Source organism: Cannabis sativa, chromosome 1 (genome assembly GCF_029168945.1).
Source record: "Cannabis sativa cultivar Pink pepper isolate KNU-18-1 chromosome 1, ASM2916894v1, whole genome shotgun sequence".
NCBI lineage: Eukaryota > Viridiplantae > Streptophyta > Magnoliopsida > Rosales > Cannabaceae > Cannabis > Cannabis sativa.
The window spans coordinates 68,948,736-68,971,460 of NC_083601.1; the positions used below are offsets into that span (position 1 = coordinate 68,948,736).

The 22,725-nt window shown below is 34.1% G+C and overlaps 1 protein-coding gene across 1 annotated transcript; it reads right to left on the minus strand.

Annotated features, from left to right (window-relative positions):
- Positions 1 to 17,998: 17,998 nt before the first annotated feature.
- On the minus strand, positions 17,999 to 21,983 carry LOC115704133 (uncharacterized). Its single transcript, XM_061111759.1, has 5 exons — positions 19,705 to 21,983; positions 19,301 to 19,609; positions 19,124 to 19,211; positions 18,343 to 19,034; positions 17,999 to 18,206 (listed from the first exon to the last, which is right to left on the minus strand). The coding sequence occupies exons 1-5, from the start codon at positions 21,981 to 21,983 to the stop codon at positions 17,999 to 18,001; spliced, it is 3,576 nt and encodes a 1,191-aa protein (XP_060967742.1).
- Positions 21,984 to 22,725: the final 742 nt, after the last annotated feature.

Sequence of the window (22,725 nt, forward strand, 5' to 3'; positions counted from 1 at the left end):
AGTTGAATCGAATTTACCAAGTAAATCCTTAACTTATTAATTCCTTGTTGAATCCACTCTTAGAACTTGGAATTTCACTCTCAGACTTATATAGAGCATTCTATATGTTCCACGATATAGATATGCTATCTCATTTAACCATTATTATAATCTTAATGTGATCAAAGATCCTCTATCGAGATGATTTACATCGAGATGGGATAAATTTACTGTTTTCACCACTCAATGTATTTGGTCCCTTAAAACACTTAGCTACCTGTAAATGATGTTTTAGTGATCTAAGATATAGTCACTGAAAGAAGAGCTCATCCATTTACTTCTATTTAGCTAAGCTCGAAGGGAATCATCACTTGAATTCTATACACCAGTAGAAGCTATAGATTCCATATTTATGTTCAGCGCTCCCACTCAATCATACTATCATGTTCCCAAAATATACGTATCACCCTGACCCAAAAGTAGGCTTAACTAATAAATCTAAGAACATGAATAGCACTCCTGAGATTGAGCCTAAGCATATCAGGATTTAGATTCTTTTAATCTAAGATCAACTACTGATATTGACTTGAAAAGATACAACGGTAAGTTTATAATATCTTGACCAAGTTCAATATCGGTCCAGTCCAATGCGTACTCCATTCATTCGAAACTAGTATACTTTACCAATGTCCTGGAAAGAACATAACACTTACTCTAAGTGCAAGTATACTTCATCGCTGATTATCACATTAGTCTAAATCCAAAACACTGATGAACACGGACTTAGTCTTTTGAATCATATAATCACAATCACATTCCACTGTGTTGAAAATACTGTAATTGTGAATAAATATATGTTCTGGACTTAACTTATTTTGTGCATATATTAAATATATATTAAACCATAAGCATGTAAAATACATGTTAACATAATCACTTCAAAACTCTTAAATTGATAACTAATCAGATTGTAATGGGTTTTATTTAGGGCACAAAACCCAACATAAGAAAGATGAAAGATGGACGCTATGTAGTTCAGGAACAAGCATTATGGCTGTAAACCCTCATGAAGACATGATAAAGAAGAATCGCAACAGTTTCTAACTCTAGGGTTTCCTAAGCATTTTTTTACAGCACAATGGAAGTTGCATTCGAAATGTAAACATGCAAAGATAAGCATAAAGGATATCAGAAACTTACTCAAGATTCGAGTGTCTGGGTTCGAGCAACGTCTATCCAACTAGCAGTTTTATGAAGGCACTTCAGCGACTTTGAAGCCAAGAAATTTTCTTTTTGCTCTGGGGCTTACTTAGCAAAGAAGGGTGATAAAATGAGTTTATGTGCAAATGTTGTGGATATTTATAGGCAAGTGACGAAAAGAGGTAATTGTCTCAAAGAAACCTCAGACACCTCAGCTTCCCGCTTTAAAAAAGAATATGGGAAATCAAAAGTAATCGAGTGCAGCCGTCAGCCGTGGAGAGAGAAAGTCGGATTTCGAAACATTAACTTTTAGAGCATTTATTAGCCGAAAACTGAAGGGACGCCCAGTCAGCTTCACATTGAGTCTCGAGCGGTCACGGTCGACACGTGTCCCCATCCAAAGGTAGAATCAGCTCGGATGAAGTCTACACGCAACTTCGAAAGTCCCGTACAGACTTGGGGGGCATATGTTATCCCAAATTTGACTCTGACGTGGCATCACGGGAATGGTGACACGTGGAGTCCACTTGGAACATCTGCTCAGGAAGACAGGCCGAGCAGGATGCGTCGCTGGCATGCCCAGAGTAAGATATCCAGCGACCCGCGCAGGGCAATCAACACTTAGCGAATTCAGTTTTCGCATCATGAGTCATCAGCTCAATCCCTATAACTCAGGGATCAATTTACGTGGATACGGCATACACACAATCCCACTATCAGTGTATTCAGCCTCAATCGCACGATCATTGCCTTCAGCATTGATCCCACGGTCTTTATGTTTATACGCATTGTAACGAGAGAGGAAACTCTTCCTCCTCAAGCTTCCTTGCCCTATAAATAGTGATGCATATTCACTGGGCAAGGGATCGGTCGAAAAGCAATTAAGCTAAGACGATACTATTATCTAAGAATTATATATTCAAAGATACTGTTGTAAGAGCTATAAGAAAAGGAATCTTCTTCATTGATCTTAAGTCAATTCAAATAATGAGGATTAGGCTATTACCGAACTGGTCGGGGCTGAACCTCTATAAAATTCTTGTGTCTTATTATTTCTTTATCACATATCTGTTACTACATATCGTTTATCGCTTATAAAATAGACTCATTGTCGTTGGCTAAAAGCGAAGTCAACACCTAGGAAGATCTGAAAAAAAAATATTTTACATCCTTAGTATTAATTTTCCAATAAATATTATGAAAATTACTTAATTTAAGTTGATCCAAAATTAATTAAAAAATTAATTTTCAACTCACATTTAATTTTCTATAACTATATAATTAAATTCGAAATCCAATGTATAAAAATACATTTCCGAAATCACTTTAAATAAAATAAAATAAAAACAAAAAAAAAATTATTCTAATTTATGTTGGTCTAAAATTAAATAAATTAATTTTCAACATAAATTAAATTTTCCTATTTAATTAAATTTCTTAAGAAAAATATCAAATATTTAAGTGTCTTGAATAAAATCAACTTAAATATTAATTTTCTATTTAATAAAATATATCTAGAAAAATACCAAAAGTCTACCTAAAAAATATCTATCTAGATAATTCATAAACTAATTACTAATTTTCTAATTAAAATATAATATATTTTAGTCTATTAATTTTAATAAATCAATAATAAAAAATTACTTGATTGAAGTTGATCTAAAATTAATTTTTAACTTAATCTATTTTTTTTTAAAATAAAAAAAATGTCAAAATATCTACTTTTAAAATGTATTTCGAAATTTATGTGGGAAATGATTAATTAGAATATAATTATTCTAATTTAAGTTGATCTAAAGTTAAAAAAAATTCAAGCTTAAATATAATTTTCTATTTAATTAAATTTATTTAAATATTCTAATTTAAGTTGGTCTAAAATTAATTAACAAATTAATTTTTAACTTAAACATATTTTTCTACATAATTAAATATTAGAAAATATAAATTAGTTACTAGAAATCACTATCTAGAATCTTTTCATTAAACTAAGTGTATTTTTCTAAATTAATTTTGAAATAATCCAATGAAAAATTAATTCTATTTATTTAAAAATTAATTATGTTGCTAATTCAATTTTAATTAGGTTAAACTAGTATAATTAGCCTAATACAATTATTTAAATAATGTAAATGGGCCTTCACAATTGGGGTTGTTCATGTGAGGGAGGGTTGGGTGCAGTATGTCGTACGCACTACTAACGGCCCCCTAACTCTCACACAAGGGCGAAAGGAGAAGAATTTAACATTTCATTAAATAATTGCTATAAGTCTTTAGGATTTTTAAACCTTGGCTGCTCTGATACCATGTTATAACGCCCTGTTCCATAGGGAGGCCACGTATGTGGTTTGCACAATTTTTTTATTATTTTTTAATTATACGAAAAGTGTGGGTAGTTAAAAATTTGTAGTTAAACAAACACACACCTTTATAAAAGATAACTAATAATATTTACGGGGACCTCCTGTTTTTAAAATATTTACAATCTTTTCCAAAAGTGACTTTACGAAAAGAGTTCACCCTTCAAAATACATTCAAGAAGGGAAATCCTGTCCACTAGAGCCATGGCATCGCGGCTGATATGTACATTGCTGCAAAGACATTAAACTCATGGTTGCTCAACTTTGCCCTTACCTTTACTTGTACTATTAAGCACCCGCGAGTCACAGAGACTCAACAAGAAAAGTGACTAAATCAAAAATCAATATAAAATCCAAGTAATCACACTATGACAAGATGTACGCAATCATAACACGTAACATATTAATATGCCTATACAATTTCACATCATTATAATCACACAAACTCAATGCTTCATAAAGCACCCTTACAACTCGTTATCCACGAGCTATATATGTCACTTTTGTTGCCTGATACAGAGAACAATAAGTAATAAACCTATCTGTAGTTTGAAGAGTAATTACTCATAACGGTAATCACTGTTTCCAACCCTCGATCATAATGGAGCCACAACAAACACATATCGAGATATCGATCATAATTGACACTATAACAATCAAAATTGTTTAACCATAAATGATGCATAACACTTTTCTTACCTAAGTCCAGAAATCAGGCGTTCGGGCAGACCTGAGTGTAAACAAGGCTTGACGATCCTAGTCCTATGTCACGACAACAAAATTCGATAAATACCTTAATCAAATTTCCAAGAATAAACCCTAATTCCCGTAACCAGACAAACCTTATTTCCCAATGGTTCAAACTAACTCAAATACCCCTAAAAATGCCCTAAATTAAACTTTGGAAAATTCCCCAAACCAAAATCACGAGGAGAAAACCTGAGATTTCCCCCTGCTAGACAACTAGTCTACAAAACTGGTCGACTGCTTTTCTAGGTAGCCATGGGGAAATCTGGTTTTTCACCCCGAAACCCAATCTAAGCTCCACCAAACCTGCTGAAATCTTCTAGAACATTATAATATCATTAACACAATCTATCTAAAGCACCATTTCACAATATTTCTTCAAATTTCACAATTTACCATGTTTGAACCTAAATTGGATCCTAAAATCGAATTTTTTTCCAACTCCACACATAACAGCCATTAAAACACCTAATCTAAACTCAAGCAACCCCTAAATCGGATCAATAAACATAATTTAAACTCAATTTAGTATCACAGCCTCAAAATCACAAAACCCATACAAAAACTAACTTAAACTTGAAAAAAAATCTAAACCAACACAAGGATAACTCACCTCAATGCTTGGACAGCGACAAGCTCTTGCAAGAACAACTGAAATTGACTGAATTTAAAGGAGAAAAATCCCTTGGTCTGCTGCTCCCTTGGGTTCGAAGGAAGGAAGAAGAAGAAAATAGGCTATTTTGATTTTTCTCAACTTTCTAGGTTGTCCTTCTCATTTCGTAAATAATCAGCATATAACCTTTATTATAATCTAGATTTTAGCCTAAATGACAAAAAGAATTAACCTTTCATAATGACCATTCTACCCCTCCTCTCAAAACTTAAATTATTATATACTTAGGAGTATTTATGTAATTTAACTAATCCACCAAACTGATAACCTAAAATTCTAAACTAGTCCAGAATAACTCAAATTTTATTCATCTTATATTGTCGTGGCATCTCTGACCACTCCGTCGAGCTCCCATGGTTGCCAGGCCCGAAAACATTTTATTTAAAAATGATATCTACGATACCCACATAGTGCAATAAAATCTCTGTAATTAATAAATTATGCTTTATTTAATCATTTATTAATTCTCACTAATTAGCCTAAGTAAAATCATAATCTTACTTCTTTGTCATGATAATTACATATTTAATAAAATATGCTCAATTAAATGCCATATTATTTTCTGAGGTATTACCCTTCATTGACCAAATGCTTGAAAGATTAGTTGGTCACAAGTACTACTATTTTCTTGATGGTTATTCGGGATACAACCAAATCCCAATAGCACCTGAGGATTAAGAAGACCACTTATATATGTACTTATGGAGCTTTTGCTTATTGACACAAGTCTTTTGGCTTATGCAATGAACCTACCACATTTCAAAGGTGTATGATTGCAATTTTTTCTGATATGGTTGAACATTTTTTGGAATCTTTATGGATGATTTTTCTATTTATGGATCTTCTTTTGATGAATGTTTACACCACCTGTCTCTTATCTTGATTCGTTGTAAAGAAATTAGTTTAGTGCTAAATTGGGAAAAATGTCATTTTATGGTAAAACGTGGAATTGTCTTTGGACATGATTTCATCTGAGGAAATCGAAGTTGACAAAGCTAAAGTTGATCTTATTTCAAAACTCCCACCACCTAAGATTGTGAAAGAAGTTAGATCATTCTTCGGTCATGCCAGTTTCTTCAGGAGATTCATAAAAGACTTTAGCAAAATTTCATGGCCTCTTTGCCATTTACTTGGAAAAGATAATACATTTGTTTTTGATCTTTATTGTCATATTTCTTTTAAGAAATTAAAAACTATGCTAACTACTGCACCCATTATTTGACCTCCTGATTGGAACCTTCCTTTTGAAATAATATTGTGTGATGCTTCTAATTATTCTATAAGAGCTGTCTTAGGGCAAAGAATTGATAAAATACCACATGTTATTTCCTACTTTAGCAAAACTCTGAATGATGCTCAATTAAATTATTCCAAAACTAAGAAAGAATTTCTAGCTGTAGTCTTTGCCTTAGAAAAGTTTAGGTCTTATCTGCTAGGATCTAAAATAATTATTTATTCTGATCATGTTGCGTTAAGATATCTCTTATCAAAGAAAGAGGCAAAATCATGTTTAATCCGTTGGATACTTCTTTTACAAGAGTTTGATCTAGAAATTCGTGATAAAAAGCGGTTTGAAAAACGTTGTTGATGATCACTTATCTAGGCTAGTTATTGAAACTAGTAAAGAGCCTACCCCTATCACCAAAAGTTTTCCTGATGAACAATTGATGTATGTTTCTTCTCTGCCTTGGTATGCTGACATTGTGAATAATCTTGTTACTTGTGAAATACAATCTCATTAGTCTAAACAACGTAAAAATAAATTTTATTCTGAGGTGAAATTTTTTATCTAGGATGATCCATACTTGTTTAAATATTGCCGTGATCAAATAGTACGTATATGTATCCCAATTTGTGATCAAACGTTGCATATGCATACTGCTGCAAAAAATTTACAATGTTGTTTTTATTGGCCCATAATTTTTCGTGATACATATGCATACTGTAAGACCTGTGAACGTTGTGAAAAGTTAGGAAGTTCGTCCATAAGAAACATGCCTTTAAACCCTATTCTTATTGTTGATGTATTGATGTTTGCGATATTGATTTTGTGGGACCTTTTCCTAACTCGTTTGGAAATTTTTATATTCTTGTTGGGATTGATTATGTTTCAAAATGGGTCGAAACTATCGCATATCACACAAACGACCACAAAGTGGCGATTCATTTCTTGTAAGAAAATATTTTTTTCTGTTTTGGCACACCACGAGCTATCATTAGTGTTGAAGGTACACATTTTTGTAATAAGCCATTTGAACATCTCATGAAAAATTATGACATTACACACAAAGTCAGTACACCATATCATCCTCAAACAAGTGGTCAAATAAAGCACATCCTAGAAAAAAAAACGGTAAACCCAACTATAAAAGATTCGTCCCTGAGACTAACTAATGCTTTATGGGCACATCGTACTGCATGGAAAACTTGATGGAAATATTTTACCAGGATCTAGATTTACTACCAAGTATGTTTTATTAACATCCTAATATGAATTCTAAAACAATGAAATAAACACATAAGAGTTTAAGAAAACCTTACATTGGGTGCATCAGAATATAATGACTCCTTCCATTCAGATCTCTAGCCCTTGATTCCTTTCTGTAGCAGAGCATAATCAAGATCTGAACCTAGATCTCTTTCTCTCCTTCTTTGATGCTGATTTTCCACAGTCTTACATACTATGATTGACGTACCACTTGATGTGTGTGGGCACTACTCATTCACTCAAGGAATTTCAAAATTAAGAAGAGAAGAAAAGAGAGAGGAAAGTGGAGGCTCAGGAATTCTCTCAGAAAAGAATGAGATGCAATTGTATGTTGTTTCCTGAAGCCATTACTTTCTATTTATAGAATGCCCTCTAGGTTTAGGTTAGAATTGTGTGGCATTTAAATAATAGAAAAATTAAATGGTAAAAGCCTATGAATAGTGGGCGGCCCATATAAGGAAATTAGGCCTCACTTTGCAACTTTCCCATTTTGTTATTTCTCATTCCTATTTTCTCAAAAATGCCAATTTTCCAATTTAACCATTTAAATGCCAATTCTAATTATTTAATAACTTAAGAATAATTATTAAATAATATTGTCATTTAATATATTTATTAATTTAGACATATAAAATATCTTAATTAATAAATAAACCTAGAATCTCTTTTATTTACAATTTCGCCCTTGCTTAGTGAAAATTCATAAAGTAGACATAGTCTAACTTTAGAATTATAATTGATTAATCAAAATCAATTAACTAAGTCTTACAAGCTGTAAAGACCGCTTAGTTTAATTTGGAAATTAGCGGTTAATCATTTTTGATTATGGAAAATTATTTATAGATATTTAAATAATTATTTATGCTCTTATTATTGAATTCTGAAATGCATTTTATGTCATATAGTGATTTTCATAATTTTGCGTTTCCGGTGCCCGGTAACATAAAACTCGGTGTTTGGCTCAGTAAAATCACAACTTAGTATGTTGGCATATTGGGACGGTTTATTAGACATTGGGAATGTCGGGAGTGGTCGGGAATTTAGAATTTCCCAAAAATACCCGTGCCCTTTAAGTTATTTTAAGTGAGGAGGGGCAAAATGGTCATTTTGCCCCATTTATGTTTTGTCCTTTAGTGGACTTAGTAAGTGGAAATTGGATGTTATATTATGTTTTATTAGCTGATGTGAGTAATTAAAACTCATTATTTTCATTTTTCAAAGTTTCAAAAAGTTAGAAAATTGTGAAAAAGCTCTCTCTCTTTTCCTCTCTATTCGGCCCTCCTTGGGCAGCAAGGAGGTGGATTTTCATTTGTGATTCAAGTGTTTTCCAGCAAGTTTAAAGTAATTCTAGTAGAGGTAAACCTTGTTCTAGCTTCTTTTCTTTGTTTTCTTGGAATTTTGGAAGAATTTGATGGTTTGCATGCTTAGTTTAGGTTGATTTTGTTGCTGTGATTTTGTTGTTGTTTCAAAGGTTTAATCTTGTAATTTTGAGTAGATTAGAGCTAGTTTGATGCATGTTGTTTGCTTTGATTCAAGCTTGGTAGTTTTTAGCTCAAAATTATAGTTTTCAAAGAAAAGTGATGAAGTTTGTTGCTGTAGTTGTTACTGCTGTTTAAAGGTGTTTTCTGGAGTTTTATTATGTTGAAATAGGTTGAGTTATACTTGTTTTAGTGGCTGTTTGGAGAGTTTGTCAACTTTTGAGTTTTTGAACTCAATCTTGAACCTCCAATGTTGAAATGAGTTTCTGTGGTTGAAGCTCGGTTTTTATGCTTTGGATTTGTTCTTAGGGGTATCTAGAACAGGTCTGGAAGATTTGATATGCTTTGGGTTCGATTTGATTGAGTTATGAATTTTTTATTAAAGTCTACGAGGAACCGGAATTAAGGTTTTGCATCCAGAATTCTGGATGGGGTTCTGAAATTCCCAGAACAAGAATTTCGGTTGGGCAACCGGTCTGCCGGTTGGGAGATTTTTAGGAACCCTAGATTTTCTCGTTTTTATGTTATTTGGGGTATTGCCATGCTTTTTATCGATAGGGAAACTTTTAGTTTCTAGTTTAAGTCCCCGGGAAGTGATTTAGCGTATCACTTATCAGTGTTGTGATTGTTATGGTTTTGGAGCCTGTAAATCGCCGTGCAGTTAGTTCCACTCAGGTTGACCGGCACACCTGAATTCGGAATCCAGGTAAGATTAGTATAACAGTATGCATATGTATTACATGTTTAGCGTGCATGTAGGAAGCCTGTTAGATTACATTAGATATGTATGTTGGCTTCGAACCATCCGACTGTGTCACATCGGTACAGGCTAGAGTATGACTAGCAGTTGGAGTATGACCAGTGTACCGAGTATAGGCTGACACTGTATCACATCGGTACAGGCTAGAGTATGACTAGCAGCTGGAGTATGACCAGTGTACCGAGTATAGGCTCATACTAGGGTTTGTGGTTCTGTACTATTTGACGTATCACATCAGTACAGGCTAGAGTATGACTAGCAGCTGGAGTATGACCGATGTATGCGAGTATAGCCGACATCTTGTAACACATCGGTACAGGCTAGAGTATGACTAGCAGCTAGAGTATGACCAGTGTACCGAGTATAGGTTGTTACTTGTCAATAGTACCGTCTTATGAACCTTGAGGACTCAGTATCGTGTGGGACATGGCAGTTAGGGTTATGGTCAGGGGTATGGGCGTCTGATCATAACTCGGGATTTATGTATGATATTTGATTATGCTTTTCTTACTGATTCTATCGACTCACAGTGCTATGTTCATGTGTAGGTGAGGGCAAGGCCAAAGCTGTGGAACCGTGAGGACGAGCCTATGAATATTGTACATGTCGGGGCGGTTAGGCCTGGAGAGTACGATCCTCGAGACAGCAGCGCTTTTGTAATTAGTCGTTAGGCGATAAGTATTTTATATTAGACAGTAAACTTTTGTAAAGTGTTTTGTAATCGGGATCCTGAGTATTTTTGGGTAAATATTTTATAAGTTTAATTAAAAAGCAAAAATTTTAATTAATCACGATTTCCGTGAACCTCGTTGATTAGCAACGAGCTGCACAGTATGTTTAAAAATCACGTAATTTGCCTATGCTAGTTAGGGTGTTACAATTTGGTATCAGAGCCGCCAGGTTGTCTTTCGAAGATCGTCACGACATGTACAATCATCATCAGCAGTTAGCTCGTTCTACGGTTCAGTAAGCTTTTATTGCTTTAGTAGCTTATTTACTTATTATGAAATAATAAAAGCCTGATAGGAAGCATGTTAGTAGCGTGATAGTAGAATAGGCGCATGTTTTTAATTTCCAAATTAAGCGGCATTAGTAAGCTCTCGTTGATCATGACCTGATGTGCCAACTCGGGGTTTCGAGGCTGTTCAGACTAGATGGACGCCAGACAAAATACCAGGAATCAGGGCAACTCAGTCGGGTCAAATCAGGGTCAAGGAGCTCAGTTTCCCAAAAATGTTAGGGGTCGAGGTAGAGGTCCAAGGGGCAGGGCTCGTGGTCGGGGTGATGTTAACCCGCCACAGGCTGCCCAAGCCAATCAGGAAGCTCAGAATTGGAAAGTTAGGTTTGCTGAAATGCAAGCCAAAATAGAGGAGCAAGATAATGCGATTCAGAGATTGAGGCAGCATGGTGCTCCTGCAGTGCCTGTTCTAGAAGTTCTTGTGGCACCCGCCCCTACTGCTCAGGCCGAGATAGTAGTAGCGGCAAACAGAATGGAACCCCCGTATGAAAGATTCCGCGAGCAGACACCTCCAGTTTTTCTCGAAGGTCCGGACGTCATGGAAGCCGAGCAGTGGCTAACAGTTATTACGGGGATATTGAATTTTATGAGTGTGACCGAGTACACAACTCAGTTTGATCGGTTGGCGAGGCTGGCCTCGGGAATCGTGCCAACCGATTTCAGTAAGAAAGAAAAATATCTTGATGGACTTAATGTGAAGGTCAAGTATGACCTTATGATCACTAGCGACGACAAGACCACCTATGCCGAGATGGTGGAGAAAGCACTGCGAGCTGAGGGCGCAGTTGGATGTATGTTGGAGTCAGTTAGGACTCCAGTGAGTGGCGGGGCTCCTACCCCTCCTGCATCAGGTTTCAGCAGGGGAGGTAGTGGTTCGGCCATGGACCAGAAGAGGAAATCATCCATTGCATCCAGTGGCTCGGGGCAGAACAAGAGGTTAAGGGGGAACCAGAATCAAGGCTGTCGTCGGGGTAGTGTTGAGACTCATTATTCCTACGCGGAGTGTCCCATTTGTAAGAGGCATCATCTGGGTGAGTGCTAAGGTCAGGGATACTTTCGTTGTGGCATGCCCGGACATCACAAGAGGGATTGTCCCTAGCTCAGAATAGAGGCACCAAGGGCTCCGGCGAGACCCACTCCAGCTAGGGTGTTCGCCATCACGCAGGCCGATGTAGAGGCCAGCCCTTCAGTGGTGACAGGTCAACTCTGAGTTAACAACTCTTTTTACTCAGTGTTGTATGATTCTGGGGCCACACATTCTTATGTGGCAGCAAGAATCTTTAGTAAATTGGATAGACCGTGGGATAGGTATGAAGCAGGGTTTGGAACCCTATTACTTGGCGGAGAGTTAGTTATCTCCAAAAGGTGGATTAGGTCTATGCCGACCAGCATAGATGATAGAGAGTTAAGTGATGACTTGATAGAGATGAGCCTAGTAGATTTCGATATTATTTTAGGAATGGATTTCCTATCTAAGTACTCAGCCAGTATTGATTGCAAGAGGAAGTTGGTGATCTTCCAACCGAAAAGTGAAGAACCATTTGTGTTTGTTGGTTCAGTTCGGGGATCTTGGATCCCGGTGATTTCGGCCATGTCAGCTAGGGAGTTATTGCATGGCAGTTGTTTAGGGTTTCTGGCCGTGGTGATGGACACCACTTGGCCAGATACCATTTGGCCAGAGGACATCAAGGTGGTTCGGGAATTTCTAGATGTTTTTCCCGAAGAACTTCCAGGTTTACCACCTCATCAGGAGATTGATTTCGTTATAGATTTGGCACCAGGAGTGGAGCCGGTTTCCAAGGCTCCGTATAGAATGGCTCCAGCTGAACTTAAGGAATTCAAAATTCAGCTTCAGGGATTGCTTGACATAAGGTTTATTCGGCCTATTGTGTCACCCTGGGGAGCCCCAATTTTGTTCGTCAAGAAGAAAGATGGAACGATGAGGATGTGTATCGATTACAGAGAATTAAACAAGCTAACAGTGAAGAATAAATATCCACTACCTAGGATCGATGATCTTTTTGATCAACTTCATGGGAAGACGATCTTTTCCAAGATTGATCTCCGATCGGGTTATCATCAGTTGAAAATCCGAGAGGAGGACATTCCGAAGACGGCTTTCCATACTAGGTATGGACATTATGAATTCCTGGTTATGTCGTTTGGCCTAACCAATGCTCCTGCAGTGTTTATGGATTTGATGAATAGAGTATTCAAGGATTTCCTCTATATCTGTGTGATTGTGTTTATCGACGACATCCTTGTGTACTCTCAATCAGAGGAGGAGCATGAGTTACATCTTCAGATGGTTTTGCAACGGCTTCGGGAACACAAGCTTTATGCCAAATTCAAGAAATGTGAATTTTGGCTATCTCAAAACCTTTTTAGGGCACATTGTTAGAAAAGATGGGATCAAGGTGGATCCAGGGAAAATAGAATCCGTCAGGGATTGGCCAAGACCGAAGACAGTGACAGAAATTAGAAGCTTCTTGGGTTTAGCCGGGTATTATCGTAGGTTCGTGGAAGGCTTTTCTAAGATCTCAACACCCTTAACCGAACTTACAAAGAAGAATCAGCAGTTTGTCTGGTCAGATAAGTGCGAAGCTAGTTTCCAGGAGTTGAAACAGAGGTTGATTACAGCTCCAGTGCTAGCTTTGCCCTCGGACAAGGAGAAGTTCGTAGTTTATTGCGATGCATCCAGACAGGGTCTGGGGTGTGTGCTGATGCAAGCCGATCGGGTTATCGCTTATGTCTCCCGTTAGTTAAAGGATTATGAACAGCGATACCCGACTCATGATCTAGAGTTGGCCGCGGTGGTTTTTGCATTAAAAATATGGCGGCATTACCTTTACGGAGAAAGGTGTGAAATCTATACCGACCATAAAAGTCTCAAATATTTCTTACTCAGAAATATTTGAATATGAGACAGAGGCGTTGGTTGGAATTAGTGAAAGATTACGATTGTGAGATTCTCTATCACCCTGGGAAGGCCAATGTAGTGGCCGATGCCCTGAGCAGGAAGGGTCCCGGGCAGGTAGCTAGCATGGTTCAGATCTCACCTCAGTTAGCAGAGGACATGATTAGATCCAGCATTGAGTTTGTGGTGGTTCAGCTTCACAACTTAACGCTGCAATCTGATCTGTTGGAAAGAATTAAAACCGCCCAGATGACTGATCCAGATTTAGTGAAAATCAGAGATGAGGTTTTGGCTGGTCAAGCTAGGGATTTCTCAGTGTCAGACAACGGGATGCTTCTATATAAAGCTAGGGTTTGTGTTCCGAGTAGTGTGGAACTCGGGAACGAGATCTTTGAGGAGGCTCATTCTACCCCTTATTCTCTGCATCTCGACACCACTAAGATGTACCAGGATCTTAAACCGTATTTCTGGTGGAGCGATATGAAGAAGAATTTGGTAGAATTCGTATCGAGATGTCAGCAGATTAAGGCTGAACATCAGAGACCAGCAGGATTGTTGCAGCCTTTAACCCTACCTGAATGGAAGTGGGAAGATATCACGATCACTACAAGAAACCAACTTTTTAGCAACAAAATTTTAGCTACCAAATATAGTTGGTAGCAGTTAATTAATATTAGTTACTAAATTTTCGTAGCAAAATGATTTTATAGCAAGTTCTAATAAAAAAATACTATATGAGTTTCCTACCAAATATTTTAGTAGCAAATTTATATTTTTAGCTACAATTATCTTTGGTAGCTAACATTTTGAGCACTAAATAAAAATTTGCAACTAAATTTTAGTAGCAAAATGAGTTTTAATCAAAATGACACTAAATATGCTTGTTACTAAAAATTTTGGTGGCATATGAATACTTTTAGCTACTAGTATTTTTTGTAGCTAAAATTTTATATTGGCGTAAAATATAAAGTTGATGCATTTTGTGTATATTATTAGAATTTATTGCAATTATAAATTTATTGCTACTAAATTATATCATATTTTTACACTAGCAAATAAATATTTCTAGTTAAAGTATTTTATATGTATTACTAATTAATAAATGTAGAATATAATATAATATATATGTAAGAATAGTAAACATAAAAACATAATTAAATCTGTACTTGTGCTCCAAATTAAAAAAATTAATCTATATTTTCTTAAAAAACAATATGTATATAAATTATATTTTGTTCTAATATTAAAGAAAGGTAAAAAGAAATAATTAAATTTATAATAAATGAACAAGATAAACTAAATTTAAAAAATTATAAACGCCATATAAAAAATTGAAAGAAAAATAATGTAATAAACAACTACATAAGTCATATAGGATATATATAATTTTGTTGAAACAAAGATACTAGATGGACCCTCTAATAAGCTTCAGTAAAAATTTCAAAGAAACCAACATAGATAAAAGCATCTTAGGGAAAAAAAAAAAAACACTTACTACCTTAAAACAAATTAATAAACTGAAAGGTTTGGATAACACAATAACAATGTTTCTTTTATTGTGATCACTCAATTAAAGCACTCCATCTTCTGTAATTTCTTCTAAAAATTGGTCAGCCCATTCTAAACGAATTTCATCAATTTCTTGTTTTGTATAAGTTTTTTTCCCATTCCACTACAATGAGTAAGGTAAGTATTAGTTCATATAGTAGTATTTATAATAAAATAGAAAAATATTTTATCATAGTGTATATACCCCAAATATATATATATATATAACTTACTTGAGTGGTTAGCCAATTGATAGGTCTAGAATTCATGCAAAATTCACGCATGTATCTCATTACATAATATCCACACTCAAAATCCGATATTTGTTGAGGACACTGCACATATTTATGAAATAAAAACACATAAATATTTTAAAATTTATAGAATAATTACTATATTGTTATATTAATGTAATTTTATTTTACAACTTACTTTTATAGATTTCCATGTAATGCCAGACTTTTTTGGCTGCCTATTACTGGAAGCATTGTAGTAATCAAAAGTCCTAATAAACAAAAGAAATATTAAAATAATTTAAAAAATAAAAATTAAATTAGACTAAACCATAATATTATTTAACTTACATTGCCATTAGAGATTTAATTTTATTAGGCGGGGGTAATCCAATTGAGTCAAGCCAATAACATGTTTCACGCAATACATCAATAATTGCTAGCATCCAATGGTCTCTGTTGACCACCAAAGTAAGATATTATATGTAAGTCAAATATATTGATAACATAAATAGTTAACTAAATAATTCTTACCCGCATTAACGAGAAAGCAACCAAAATTGTCCCGCTTCGTTCCTTCCATGCGATACGCCATTGTCATTGCATTTTGTGCTTGACATGAATCCAAAGCTAAAATTGGATGAAAGAAACGAAAATATTGTGCTCGATTTGCCTTCACCAACTTTTCATGTAAGATCCTAAATATTACAATTAGATTAATAAGGAAAAAATATTATTTAGTGCATTAAGTGTAATTTAAAGATAAATTTTTTACCTAATGTAAAATACTATGCAAGCAGCTCCAATCCGTTTCATAGTGCCTAGATGAATTACATCAATAGGTGAAATATGTAAATATTCATCATTATCCAAAATTTCTGGGTCCATGACCATGGAAAAAGTGTGTGAAGCTTTTATAAATCGAACAGCTAGTAATGCAGCTTTTACACCCTTTGGAGTGTCCTTAGGAATCTCAAATTTAATTGGAGAATCTCGCACTTCTTCTAAATTTGAGGACGATTTAGTGGGTTTTTGTGAAGATGAGGGTTGATCTTTTTCTTTACTTGGCTCCAGTTGCGTGAAAAAACTATTTTGTTTATCCTGAATAAAAAAAAAAAAATTGTTATAATTTATTTTAAAGACATGAAAAAAAAATATGTGAGAGTAAATTTATGTTCTAATAAAACCATTGATGGAATTCTGATTGGTGACTCTGATGATCGTTCCTCTGATAATCTGCCTTGTTGTGATTCATAGAATATTTTCATATTCTCTTGAACGATTCTTGCAACATTATTATCTTGATCCTTCCTTAGATCTTCAATGATTTTCTCTAATTTGTCCAAACGTTCTTCTTCAATCTCTTTATGTTTGGATGATAATTCCACTGAGATCTTTTTTCCAGGTGTAGGACCTAAACCTCGTAACCAACCGTATTTTCCTTCACCTAACACCTGCCTATATATAGCAGCCTCATCAACTACTAGTACCAAGCCATCTTCAAATTGAATAAGTTTGTCTCGTCGCAACTCAACCATTTCATTCTACAATAACAATAAAATAATGATTTATTACTTTTACAAAAACGATTAAATAAAATTATTAACTTTTAAAGTTAACATACATATTTTTCATTGGCTATTTCATTGATCCATCCATTCTCAATCGTATAATGAGTTTTTCGAAACATTTCGATCTCTCCACACTTCATAGTTTGTTGTTGTACTTCATCACCTATGCTTTGTTTTGATTTCTGTAATACATTTAAATAATAAATAAAATTAAAATATAATAATATTTTAATGCTATTATACGAAAAAAAAATACTACCTCTTCATGTAAGTATTGAATAAAGGATTTTGTTCCACCAGAATGCATAAAAGAAACTTTTGCTCTATTTTTAGAACACACGTGACTTTTTCTACATAACATATTTCATGTCAGTATTAAGAATTTGAAAGTATTAAATGTGTACAAATTGAAGAAATATTATGATACCTTCCATTCTTCATTAGAAAAACAGTTTTTACACATCCATTCCCAGTCTTCGTCTGTTAGCACCAACTTTTTAGGTCGATTTTCTAATGGATTTTTACCTTCCTCAATAAGAGATTTGTATTTATAGTGGCATTTGTTACGGTAGCCCCTATATCTCTCTTGACAATAGTGATTGCAAATAGTTTCGAGGTATGGATCTTTTTTAAAATCTATGTCAAAGATGTCCTAAAAAAAAGATAATTATTAAATGAATTATAAAATTATAGCTTTATGTACATAAAAATTGTACTATAAATATGTATACCATGATGCGAGCATATACTGCTTTCTTATCTTCTGGAGGAATTTTGGCCCAACCACTATACTGAAGTGGAGCATGATGACGTACTTTTACACCAACAGTGTTTCCAAATATAGTTGCATTTGGCCCATACACTCTAAGTCCACCTTTCCTATAAGAAATTATTTTCTTACTTGTATCATTTTTTGATGAACGTCTAACTCCATCCCCACGAGTAGGGCCACGAGTGTTCTTCTTTGATTCTGTCCATAATTACAATATAATTTGTGATATAACTATATTTATGTATATATTATCTTAATTAAGTCATGCATGTATGAACGGTTGTACCTAACAATTCTTGAATTTCATCATCAGATGGTGTTGTTGAATCTTCATTTGGAGAACAAGGCACAGGAGGTGGAGATTTTGTAGATGTTGAATCATTATTATGTGTCTTCTTTGGACCAAATGACCTTGTACGACTTAATGGAAGTTCACGTGACTTCTTATTTGACATGACTGTAAAGCTGAAAAATACAAAATTAATTAGTATTGCATGTAACAAATTTTTATATTGAAAAATTAAAAAAATAAAAAATTGACGCACTTTATACCTAATTAGTTTTACCACTCAATATTATATCTTCAGAATCATCAAGTTACGGTTCTTCTTCTGTATCATCATTGTGATTTATTGGAATATCACTAAATACTCCATCATCACATTCTATATCTTCGATATCATCCCGAATAAGATTGATATTACTTATTGTTGAATCAAAATTTAAATCAATATTATTCGAAAATTCTTCTTGATATGCTTCAGAACCGATGATAGTGGGATCTTCATCATCATCTTCACCATGATCTGGCTTTGGTGGTATATCCCAAATGTGGCGATGATTCACTTTCTGCACTACTTTCCAATCTTTATTTTTTTTAATATCATCTAAATAAAAGACTGAACATACTTGATTAGCAAGAACAAATGGTTCATCTTCAAACCATTTTGAGCTAATGTTTATACTAGTAAAATGATACTCAGTATACATTTTATTCCCATTGGTATTGTACCAAGAACATTTGAACAATACAACTGTATTCCAATAGAGGTAGTGTACTTCCCAAATTTCATCAATGACGCCGTAAAAATTACACATTTTTCCTTCATATTCTGCTTCAACCAAAACACCATGATTTTGAGTTGTACGTTTTTCATCTCGACTTTTTGTATGATATCGAACTCCATTAACCATACAACCATCATATGAACAAACCAACAAATCAGGTTGCACTGCAATTGCATACAAATCTTCTACTGCTTGACCAGAAGTTGTTTCGTTCATTTTTTTTATCTGTGAATATTTCAAATTTCATATTGTCATTTTATGATGCAAACACAAATTTATGTTATAAGATATTTTAATTTATATTTTATACTTACTTTATTTTCAAACCATCTTGAAAATTCATTTTTTTGTACTTGGTCAATGTCGGAAAATCCTTGAGATTGTAAGAATAATCTATGTTCTCTGTTTTCATAACAAGTACTATGAAATATTAATTTTATGCTAAAACATAAATATTATAATATTTGGGAAGGAAAAACAAATTAACTTACGTTAAGTATGTGTCTAACTCAGGACAATTATTCAAAATGTACCATTGAACTTGGTTTCGTTCCTCTTGAGTTAGTGTGAAAGATGATTGTTTGCCAAATGGTCTTGTAGGCATGTTGAATATAGACAAGGTAGATTCTTTTCTGACGCCAAGGTTTTCAGAATTACGATCAGGGCGATTAAATCGTGTCTCTATTCCACGAAGATACATGGAACAAAAATTTAATGCCTCGGTAATAATGTATCCTTGAGCAATACAACCTTCAGGTCGAGCTTTGTTCTTTACATATTTCTTTAAATGACCTAATTCCCTGAAATTTATTATATTTTCAATGTATAATTTTAAAATATTGTACTCAACAATTATCGAATAATACAAATTTAACTAAAATACAATTTATGATACCTTTCGATTGAATACATCCATCGCATTTGTACTGGACCTCCCAACTTAGCTTCTAATGGCAAATGCACCGCAAGATGAATCATCACATCAAAGAAAGCAGGAGGAAAAATACTTTCCAATTTACATAAGGTAAGTACAATGCCCTCTTCCAATTCATCTAAGTCTTTCACATTTAATGTCCTCGCACATAGTTTTCTAAAGAACAATGATAACTCAGCAATTGCATCCATCACCTTTTTATTCAAATATGGCCTTAAACCAATAGGTAACAACCTTTGCAGTAAGATATGACAATCATGGCTTTTCAACCCAAATAATTTTCCATTTTTCATGTTAACATTTCGAGAAATATTTCCTGCATATCCATCAGGAAATTTTACAGATTTTATGAACGTACAAAATTCTTGTCGTTCCTTTGCTGATAGTGTATAACATGCTACTGGTTTCAACCATTTATTCCCTTTCTTTTTCATGTGTAGTTTGCTTAGAATATTTAAGTCTTGTAAATCAAGTCTTGCCTTTTCAGTATCCTTAGACTTCCCATCGATACTAAATATTGTACCGACCACACTCTCACATATATTTTTTTCAATATGCATCACATCCAAATTATGTCTTAGTTTTAACTTAGGCCAGTATTCTAACTCCCACAAAATACTTTTTCGCCTCCAGTTTGTTTTGTTTTCATAAGATGCATCCTTCATTTGTTGCTTATCTTCCTTAATGATCTTATCATTTTTCCCTGGCCTACATTTCCATAAACCTTTTACTTTGTCCAAGATTTCATCTCCTGTTAAAATTCTTGGAGCCGAACGTCTTTCAATTGTGCCATCGTACTCTTTATCATTGCGCCATTGGTGGTTCAGACTCAAATATCGACGATGACCCATGAAACATGTTTTTCCTCTTACTCGAAATGAAGATGTGTCTTCCTCACAAACAGGACAAGCCTTATACCCTTGAGTGCTATACCCAGACACAGTACCATATGCTGGAAAATCATTAATCGTCCATAATACTGCAGCACGCATTGTGAAATATTCTTGGTCAACAATATCAAAAGTACGCACCCCATTTTCCCATAATTCCTTGAGCTCATCAATTAGAGGTCGTAAAAAGACATCTATGTCTTTGCCTGGAGCACTGGGTCCTGGAATTAGTAATGCCATCATTACGAATTCTCGTTTCATACATTTCCATGGAGGCATGTTATATGGCATTAGCAACACTGGCCACATACTATGTGCGTTTGATATATCACCGAATGGATTGAATCCATCTATTGCAAATCCCAACCTAACATTTCTAGTTTCTTTTGCAAAATTAGGATATTGTCGATCGAAATCCTTCCAGACTTCTGCATCCGCTGGGTGTCTAAGTTCACCATCAGTATCAACACGTTCTTCCTTATGCCACCTCATATCAGTTGATGTATGGCGAGACATAAAAAGTCGTTGTAGACGTGGAGTTATGGGAAAATATTGCATCTTTTTGTATGGGATCTTCTTGCCTTTAGTTCCTTGAAATTTGTATCGTTCATGATCACATACAGGACATCTTTCAGCATTTTCATTCTCTTTCCAAAATAAAGCACAACTGTCCTTACATACATGAATGGTTTCATATCTTAAACCAAGATCACGCAACATCTTCTTAGCCTCGTAATATGACCGTGGAATCTTATTGTCTTTGGGAAATGCTTTCCAAAGTAAGTCCAACAACAGATCAAATGATTTGTTACTCCAATCACACATCACTTTAATGTGCATTAGATTAACAATAAATGTTAAGCTCGAGAATACTGTGCATCCGGGGTACAACTCCTTTTCAGCTTCAGCAAATAAGTTAGGTAATGAATTCCTTGCATTGTTGTCGCCATTTGAATCTCCAAGGTTCACAAAATCACTATTTCTATGAGATTGATTAGCTAAATCCTCTAATACTGGTATCATATCGTCATCATCTTCATCATCACTATCATATAATGTGTTGTCTTCCTCAACGATTGATTCTGCATTCTCTTCATCCTCGTGTATTTCTGTGATATCTTCCCCGTGGAACTCCCATAAAACATATTTTGTATAAAATCCTCTTACAAATATATGGCGCTCAATCGTCTCCAAGTCATAATAGTATAAGTTCATACATGAAACACATGGACATCGAATCTTATTTTCATCATTCAAGTGAAAGGATGATAATTTGAGAAAATTTTTAAGTCCATTGAAAAACTCCTCCGATAATCTATCCTTTTGAAAAATCCAGTTCTTATCTATCATTTTTTATTTTATCTTCCGATAAACACGATGAATTATACTACAAGAAAAAATATTTAATATTAATAATTTTGATAAATACTATATTGTGTTTGAAAAAGTATATAAAATAATATAATAATAAATAATATGATTTTTTTGTTTGGGTTGCTCTGGTAGTTTATATGTGAATTTTTGTTGCGATTTAGGTTGTTCAATTACTATGAGGGTTTCTATGTGAAATAATGTGAAGATACAAAAAAAAAAATTATTTTCAAGTGTAAAATTAAAAAAATCCTATCAAATATTCTTTAGTTATTAATAATTATAGGTGCCGTTTGGTAACACTTTTTTAATCACTTTTCAGTTTTTAAAATTAGAAAAGTCAAAATATTTTTTAAAAACATATTCTATAAAAGTGTTTTTACTTTTCAATTTTTTTAATTGAAAATTAAAATTTTAAAAACAAAAAAGTCACTTTTACTATTTTTTTAAACAATTTTTTTAATCAATGTTTTAAACTCCGACTCAGACCCAAACTCGGCCCTACCCCTGGTACCGAACCTAGCACCCGATCCGGACCCGGACCCACACCCGACTTAAATAAAATCAAAAAACAAAATAAAAATAAATTTTACAGAACACACTTTTGTTTTCAGCTTTTAAAATTAAAAAACAAAAGTGGTTATAGAACACATTTTTGTTTTTCAAAAACAAAATTTTAAAAACAAAAATTCTACCTCATTTTTGTAATTTAAAAATTAGA

Bases quoted from the DNA above. Each gene is read 5' to 3' on its own strand.
- LOC115704133 (XM_061111759.1), bottom strand. From the start codon at position 21,983: ATGATAGATAAGAACTGGATTTTTCAAAAGGATAGATTATCGGAGGAG. The intron at 19,212-19,300 runs GTAAGTTAATTT...TTATGAAAACAG, and splicing joins GAGTTAGACACATACTTAAC to AGAACATAGATTATTCTTAC. The intron at 18,207-18,342 runs GTAACTTGATGA...TGTATTTTTCAG, and splicing joins GATGATACAGAAGAAGAACC to CTTTACAGTCATGTCAAATA.